An 8,497-nucleotide genomic window follows, 5' to 3' on the forward strand; every position below is an offset into this window, starting at 1 on the left:
CTGGCTTCGCGCCCTGTAGTTCGATGGGAAATCGAGGCACCCCTGGGAATCTAACCAGCGACTTCCCGCTGGAGTTTTGTCTTTTAATAAAAAAAGTGCATTTGTCGTTCACGCTCGGCTCCGTGGCCCGAACCCCTCCCCTAACCTCACCCCCTCTCCCTGCGCCTGGGTTCTCCCCGCTAATAATTTAATAGCTTTTCTCTTCTCAAAGTGCAGTTAGTTAATATTTTAGCCTCTCAGGGAGGGAATAAATGCTAAAAAGAACAAAAACAAAATCACCTAAGGAAATAATAAAGGAAACAAACGCTCTGACGTCTGGGACTGTCCTGTGCAAACAAACAAAATTCATAAAGTCCGTGGAACGAGAGAGGTTTATTTGGGGGGAGCCGTGAGGTGCCAGCTGAGCCTAGTGCCAGGGAGGTGATGGGACGGAGAACTCTCTGAGTGGGGGGGTTCTTCCTGCAGTTGGGTTGAAATCCGGGCTATGTATCCACCCCCCAGCACCCCCATAACTGAGGGGTTCAGAGGAAAGGAGATCCAGGTTCCACTTATCCTCCCTTGCTACTCCAAATCCAACTCCCCCCCCCCCCCCCCCAAAAAAGCTCATGTTTTGTGTGGTTTTTGAAAAGTTTTGCCCCTCCCCCCCACACCGACAGCAGCCCCGCCCCCATGGTCCCACCCCCTCCGCGGGGGTGGTGGTGGTGGTGTCGGCGCTGCCGGGTGACACCCACGCGCAATATTTAGAAAAACAAACCAAAACGAAAAAGAACCAAGTAAAACGTGTCCAGGAGGGGCTGGGCTCTCGTCCGAGTCCTGGCCCCGCCCCTTGCCCCCTCCCCTCCCCCCGCCCTAGACTTCCTGATCCTCAAAGACCTCGAGGAAGAGGGGTGGGAACAGCTCGGTGGGGCACTCCACCTTCATGTGCAGGAAGCGGCTGGCGTGGCAGGCGCCGATCATGCGCAGGTCGGTCACCTTCATCAGCAGCTTGGGCCAGAAGTGGGGAATGTTGTGTTTGCGATAGTTGATGTAGTGTTCGAACGCCAGCAGGTAGGTCTCCTGGCACTTCTCGATCTTCTCCACCCGCAGCAGCCCGGTGCGGTCTGCGGGGGGGACGGGCGGGCGTCAGGGGGGGACGGGGGCAACGCAGCCTCCGCCCGAGGGGCTAGCCCCACGGCTGCCCTCTGTGCCTATCGCTAGCTCTCCGCCCCCTCCATCCAACCCCCCAACGTATCCCACCCCCTCCCTCCCTGCCTATCCGCCCCCCTCCATCCAACCGCCCCACCTCTTCCCCTGTGCTCCTCCAACCCCCCCCAACGACTCCCTCACCCTACCTACCCATCCAAACCCATCGCTCTCCCTTTCTGGCTATTCAGTCCCATCATTACCCCTGTACCCCTCCACCCCACAAATACTCCTTTATCCGTTCATCTCCACAACTACCCGCTACCTACCCCTCCCTCCCCCCACTTCTCCCTGCCCCCATCTAGCCCAACACCTGGCCCCACCACGACCCCTCCGTCTCCAGTTCTCTCTGATACCTGAGCAACAGCTCCAGCTCTGGGCTCCCTGGCTGCACCAGGGGCTTTGTCTCCTGCGCCCCGGGCCTCTCCCCTGGTGCTCTTAGTGGGCACCAGCAACGCATGGGGACCCCAGCCAGGGAAGCTGATGCGGGGGAGCAGGCTGTGGAGATCTCAGCTGAGCTCACAGGGGGAGGAAGGAACCGGCCCCTAACCCCATGGGCAGCATCGGCCATGTGGCCTGGTGCATGATGGGAATATCCCTCCCCAGCAGCAGGGCCCAGTGGGTGAGGGGGCGGCCGCCCCCCGCTGGCCCTTACCTGAGGACATGAGCAGCACGGCCTGGAGCAGCGCCACCTCCGTGTCGTCCAGGTTGAAGGCGGAGAGCGACTTGCCCAGGTCGAAGATGGCATCAGACACCACGCCCAGCCCGCCATTCTTCAGCTGCTCCCGCTTGACGGCCATCTCACCGCTCAGTGTCAGCGTCTCGCTCTCAGGGTCGTAGCGCACGGCCGCCCGCAGCGACATGATCTCCATGCAGCAGCCCTTCAGCAGGATGATCTGGTCCTCGCAAGGCAGCTGCCACGGGGGAGCCGGGGTCAGACACAGGAGACCCCCTCGGCTGCCCCATGCTCCGCCCACTTCCCCCTTGGACTCCTCCCCCAGGCCCTGCCCCACCCGCTCTCCCCCTGCTTTTAACCCCCTCTCAGTCCTCGAGTCTCTGCCCCTCCAACCCATCTTCCCTTCCCCGCTGACCACGCTCCCCCTTCCCCCTTTTAACCCCCTCTCTGCCTGCCTCATGTCTCTGCCCCCATCTTCCCTCCCCCACCGACCACGCTCCCCCTTCCCCCTGCTTTTAACCCCCTCTCCACCCGCCTCACATCTCTGCCCCCCATCTCCCCTCCCCCGCCGACCACCCTCCCCCTTCCCCCTGCTTTTAACCCCCTCTCCGCCCGCCTCAAGTCTCTGCCCCCCACCCAACCCATCCCCCCTTCCCTGCTGACCACCCTCCCCCTGCCCCCGCCTACCTCTGAAAACATGGGCAGTTTTTTGGCAAAGTCCACCACGCGGGTGATGGCCGGGGTAATGATTTTTGTAAACTCGCTGAACGCCTCCAGGTCGACCTTGTCCCCGTCGGGCATGGAGGCCATGGGAGATTGGCCGATGTCCTCGGGCTGTGGAGAAGGCCGGGACAGCCCGTCAGGGAGCCGGCCCGCCCAGCGCGCTGCCCGGACCCCTCTCTCCCCAGCCTCCTCCCTGCGTGAGCCCCCACTGCCCCCCACCCTTGCACCCCAGGCAGGCTGGGGGGAGAGCAGCCTCCATCTGAGCCCCTTGTGGCTAGGTCAGGGGAGAGGTGGGGGGGGGGAGCGGTAAGAGAGGGAGCCGTTCGCCCAGGGCACAGAGCCGGTCAGCAGCAGAGAACCCAGGAGTCCTGGCACCCTCTCCCCCGCGCCTTGGCTCTCCCATGGCACTAAGGGGCTGTGACCAGGAGAGGGAGCCCCCTCAGCAGCCGAACCCTGGCCGGCGTGAGAGGGGGCTGTGGGAAACAGCCTCCCCACTCAGAGCTGTGCCCTTCACCCACCCACAGGAGGCGACATTAACCCCTTGGCAGCTGGAGGGGCCAGTGGGTGAGGCAGGACCAGGGCATGGACAAGCCCTTTGGAGGGGGGCTGGGTTTTCTCCTGCTCGCTCCCAGGGTGACCCATCGTTCTCCTGTGCTGCAGGTTCTGGGGTTAGCCTCTGGCCACCCCGTCTGCGCTCCAGCGAGACTCCTGGGCACTGCCCCGCAGTCAGCACCAGAGCCTGAATGAAACCAGGCTCATCCTCCAGGGTGTTTTTGGGGAGAGAACCCAGGAGTCCTAGCTCCCTGCCCCCACTCCCAACCCACTAGACCCAGCCTAGGTCAGCAGAGTTGGGAGGGCGCCCCCATCTGGCAGCGCTTTGGTGACCCACATCTGAAATGAGTTTGCTGAGTCTCAGCCCAGTTCCCAACGGCTGCATCCTGAGACCTCCCCTCTAACGCGACTGACCCAAATGAGCACCCTGGGCTCAGCAAAGGCTGAGTGGGGCACAGAGCCGGAGGGTCGCCCTGCCCCCATGATGGAGGATGGATGGGTCACAGGGGGCCTCGCAGAGCCATGGGGGAGAGGACGGGCTCAGGTTAGTGCTCTATGATCGATCACCCACTTGGAGAGGACAGTATCATGCCACCAGGCCCCTCACCATGGTCTCTAGGCTCTGAGCCCAACAGGAGAGGGACGGCACTCCCACACCGGAAGGGGAGCAGGACGGGTCCCACACACAGGCTGCACAGACACCGGCCATGGCCACAGAGCACGGGGGTGGGATCAAAGTGTCCCCCACAAACTGCCAGCCCCTTGCAGTGGTGTGACGGCTCTGGGCACTGGGGAGGGCCGTGTGCTTGAGCGAGCATTGCACAGCGAGCCAGGGCCTGTAAACACGTGAACATGTGTGTGCGTGACTGCGGCTTGCACGCCTGCGAGGGAGCATATGGGCAGGGCTTGCCCGTGGTGCCCAGGGGTGCAGGTGCGAGTCCGTGCTCAGCGACCGTGGCTTGCCCGCAGGGTGAGCAGGCGTACACGCAGGGTGTGCCCGCTGCGGGCGGGGTGGGTGTAGGCGACGCGACCGGGTCAGGGCGCTCACCAGGAATTTCCGCTTCTGTTTCCAGTGGCTGCCCTGGGCGTTGGTGCTGCGATGCGCCTCCGTCACCACGTGGATCAGCTCCCACTCCTCGGCACTGGGCTCCGGGCGGTGCTGCAGGGTCTTGATCATCTCCTCCTTGCGCCGCCGCTCCCGGTTCTCCTCGATCAGCTTCCGCTTGGCTACCCGCTTGGAGTCATCCAGCACCACTGGGGTCAGCACACAGAGGGGGCGGGGCGTGAGCACAGGGGGCGGGGCCTGACCGGTCCAATCCCAGCTCAGTTCCACACAGCGGCCATGGCGATTGGCCAGGGCGCCACAGCAAGGGCTCTGGGGGAGCCTCTCAATGGGCAGAAGGTGCACGCCGCGGGATGCCAGCCATCCTGGGGGGGAACCCCGGTGTCATGTTCCAAGTGACGAGTTCGAGGTCAGGGGCCTGGGGCTACCCATAGGGGCAGCCCCTCTCTGGGAGCTCTGCCCCACCTGCCTCCACGGGTATTGAGGGTGATCACCGCCCTCCGTCCCACCCCCCCAGCGCCCCACACCGGGGCGGGAGGGGGGGGGAAAATACGTGTCATTGTCTCACAGTTGCAACCCCACCCCTCCGGCGTTAACCCCTTGCTGCCCTTGCGGCTGCCCCCCACTACCCCCTGGCTTGTGGCTGGAAGAGGGGGGGCCAGCAATGGAGGCAGGTCTGGGGTCCCCCTCCCCGGCAAGCACCCGACCCGGGGAAAAGCCCCCAGACAGGCCTGTAAGCAGGGACTGCACCAATACTGAGAGCGTGAGCCTGGCCATGCGCTGCCTCCCCCCCACCCTTGGCCCCGGGACCCCTCCAGCCGCTGGCTGCCCCTCACCACTTACAGTCCATGGCCATGCCCACGGCGATGCACTTCTTGAAGCGGCACAGCTGGCACTGGTTGCGGGTGATCTTGTCGATGACACAGCTGCCATCGTACTTGCAGGAGTAGGTCGGGTGCAAGTTCTTCTGGATGGTGCGTCGGAAAAAACCCTGTGGGGAGCAGAACGGGCCCCGGTGAGACACCCGGGCCAGCCCAGCCCTGAACCTATCCACCCCCCCCCCGGAAAGGCAGGTGCAGGGGGAGCCCCCGTGCAGCCCCACAGGATCCTAGGGCTGGTATCGTGGGGATGTCTCCCGGCACGGGGGTGCAGCCACCTCTGGGGTGCAGCACGGCAACAGTTCCGTGGCAGGTTAGAACAGGAAGTGACGGAGGATCCTGTGACCTCCTCCAACATCGCCACAGCTCCCCTGCCCCAGAGGGGAGAGCGCCCCAGTGAGCCTCCCGCAGCACAGCGCCCCCTAGCGCCTGCCTGGGAAACTGAGCTCAGTGATAGGCAGGCGCCCTCTACTGAGCCCCCCCGGAGGCCTAATGCTGCTGAGCTCGAGAGCTCTCGCGGCCCGGCTGTGCCCTAGACACCAGGCACCTCCCTTGCATCTCACCTTGCAGCCCTCGCAGGTGATGCAGCGGTAGTGGTAGCCGGTCGCCTTGTCACCGCACACGACACATTGTTCATCTTTGTCCAGGTAACTAGGGATGTACCCTGGGGAGGAGGGAGCCCGGAGGTTACAGCCCTGCAGAGCCAGCGCTCGGGGGAGAGAGGGAGCCCCACGGCCTGCAGGAAGCGGGTGCCCTGGCAGAGGGGTGTCAGGGACCCAGGTCCTGTGCCGGCAGGCAGGTGCCCCGGGGAGTGGCACGTGCACTCAGCCAGACACCAGACGAGACTGTTCTGCTCCGTGCTGCAGCCCCAGGGCCGGGCAGCACACGGGCAGGGAAGGACGCGAGTGGGGCAGGGTGTCACAGAGAATTGGGGCTGGGGCGAGCGCCGAGCAGCGGGCAGAGCTGAGGGCAGGTGCGGCCCAGGGCGCAGAGCAGAGACAATGCAGGCGTGTCCCGCGGGCCGCAGAGGAGCCAGCCAGCCAAAGCACGTTGTGCTCAGCAAGGCTGGGGACACAGAGAGAGACGCCCCCTGGGTTCGAGGGCGCCTTGTTCTGGCAGGTGGGGATGCAAGCGGGCGGAGGGGGCAGCTCAGGGGGCGCCGGGTGCGGCTGGCGGTGCCGGGAGGAGCCAGGGTCTTACACGGAAAACGCCGGACGCTGCAACCCAGGAACTTGACTCAGGAAACACAGATGTAGATGGGCACAGAGCCACCCTAAGCAGCCCGTGCCCCCCCCGCCGTCCTCTCCAGCAGCCCCTCCACCCCCCCCCCCCGCCCCCTCCCACGCCCCACACCAGCCCCTCCACGCTCCTAAAAGCATCCAGCCCTGCTCCCATCCCACTCTGGGAGATCTGCCAGCCTTGTCCCTGGGACAGGCCCCCCCATCACAGAGGTCGTGTTGTTTGCTGAGCCAGTGGGTTTATCTCCCGCACGCAGGGCCCCACTGTCCAGCCTGCTGGAGCCGATACCCTGAGCTGCCCCGGCCCAACCTCCCGGGGACTCGGAGCTGGGCCCGCCCCCGTACGCCAGGCCCTGGCCTGACCCCGAGACCCTCCCTAGGGCGCTGTAGGGACAGAGCTCCTTTGTGGCAGGACCCTGCGCCCTCCTGGCCTGAACGCTGACTGCCCTGGGAAGGGGGCACTAACCCGCCCGTGGCTGTGGTGCCCCCCAGCCTAGGCCAGGGCCCAGTGACGACGCCAGGGAGAAAACAGCTGCATGCCTGACCCATCAGCCAGGGCACAAGACAACGCCCTGGGGTGCCCGCAGCCTGTCCTGGGGGCAGGGGGACGGAACAGGCCCCAGGGCGGGGGGAGTGGACAGGCCTGGCCCAGGGGTGGGGGACACACAGTACCTGACATGCTGCTCTTCACCGAACATTGGCTGCTCTTTCTTTTGCGTTTCCCATCCAGCCACCTGCAGCAGAGCGAGAACAAGACCTGGTTACTGGCTGCAGCGATGCTTACCCCCGACGGGAGCTCCCCCGACAGGCGGGTTGCCCCTCCTGTCCCCATTGCACGGTCGGGCAAGCCAAGGCCCAGGGCAGCGACCCACAGGCCAGCCCCAGCTCAGGCTGCAGGTGCCAAGGGGCCGACCAGGGGCGGCGACAGCCCGTTATCTGGAAGAGCAGGGGAGATAAGGGGGCTTGGGAGGGCCAGGGGAGGCTCTGAGCACCCCCCCTCCCCCCGCCCCAGCTTCCCTGCCCCGGGCCTCCTCCTCCCACCCACTGACTGACATCCACCAGCCCTATAAACCTGACGCCACCCCCCCATCCCACTAACCCCAACCCCGCCCCCCCCCAGCCCTGTATCTCTGACCCGATCCCTCCGACCCCTGACCCCACGGCCCTCTAACCCAGACCCCATCCCTCCCTGCCATCTAACCCTGTCACCACTCCCACCAGGCCTCTAACCTGATCCGTTCCTCCCCCCCCAGCACAGTCTCACGCTCTCCACACCCTCAGAGTCTCAATAAACAGGAATCCAAGGGTTGGATTCAGATGCCCCAGGGCAGTGAGGTCCAGGGGGTGGGGGAGAAGGGGGGACAGGGGGCATGGAAGCTGGCTCCTAGCAGTGGCACCCAACCTGGCCAGTTCAGGGCAGGGGGCACTGATCTGCCTGCCGGCTGCAGAGGGGCCTTGCATGCCCTTCCGTCCCCAGGGCAGCTGAGCTCGGAGGGGTTTGCTGCAGGGACGCCCCAGGAACCCCCAGGCAGAGGCGACGGGAAAGTGGCCGTGCAAACCACAAGGTGGCGCCGTGACATGCCACGAGCGAAACAGCCCCTGGCTGGATCCAGAGCCTGAGCGGGGGGCGAGAGGGGGGGTTGGCAGAGCCCCGGGGGGTGCGGGGGGAGATTTACCACCACATGGGCAAAGGGCAGCACATCCCAACCACTGCCCACTCGGGCCTGCCCCTGGGGCTCTTCCAGCTCCCTGGGTCCAAGAGGGGCCATGGATTAGCAGAGGGCAAGGGTCCCCTGCTGCCAGGCCTGGCAGGCACGGCGCGGGGGGCACAGGGCTGGTGGGGGGCAGGGCAGGCGGGCGCGGGTCAGGAGGGCGCGGGGCAGCCGGAGAGACAGGCCGTAGGGGACCGGGCAGGTGCAGGGCAGGCGCGGGGGGCAGGGCAGGTGGGGGCAGGAGGGCACAGGGCAGCCGGGGAGACAGGCCGTAGGGGACCGGGCAGGTGCAGGGCAGGCGCGGGGGGCAGGGCAGGTGGGGGCAGGAGGGCACAGGGCGGCCGGGGAGACAGGCCGTAGGGGACCGGGCGGGGGCAGGGCGGGCGCGGGGGGCAGGGCAGGCGGGTCGGTGGCCCCCAGGGCCCGTGGCTGGTTTTTCACTCTCAGTTACATTCAAAGACAAAATGTCCTTT

At 65.6% G+C, this 8,497-nt stretch overlaps 1 protein-coding gene across 1 annotated transcript in view; it reads right to left on the reverse strand.

Annotated features, from left to right (window-relative positions):
• Positions 1–670: 670 nt before the first annotated feature.
• The window catches only part of THRA (thyroid hormone receptor alpha), a 12,503-nt gene continuing 4,676 nt past the window's right edge, over positions 671–8,497 (reverse strand). Inside the window, exons 2-8 of the mRNA XM_026654845.2 lie at positions 6,985–7,046; positions 5,638–5,738; positions 5,040–5,187; positions 4,182–4,387; positions 2,546–2,692; positions 1,838–2,096; positions 671–1,100 (exon numbers count right to left, since the gene is read on the reverse strand). Of these exons, the coding sequence (XP_026510630.1) occupies positions 850–1,100; positions 1,838–2,096; positions 2,546–2,692; positions 4,182–4,387; positions 5,040–5,187; positions 5,638–5,738; positions 6,985–7,046 (1,174 nt within the window). The 3' untranslated portion in view covers positions 671–849. The remainder of the gene's footprint in view (positions 1,101–1,837; positions 2,097–2,545; positions 2,693–4,181; positions 4,388–5,039; positions 5,188–5,637; positions 5,739–6,984; positions 7,047–8,497) is intronic.

Source organism: Terrapene carolina, unplaced genomic scaffold (genome assembly GCF_002925995.2).
Source record: "Terrapene carolina triunguis isolate 2854851 unplaced genomic scaffold, T_m_triunguis-2.0 Scaffold193, whole genome shotgun sequence".
NCBI classification, from domain to species: Eukaryota; Metazoa; Chordata; order Testudines; family Emydidae; genus Terrapene; species Terrapene triunguis.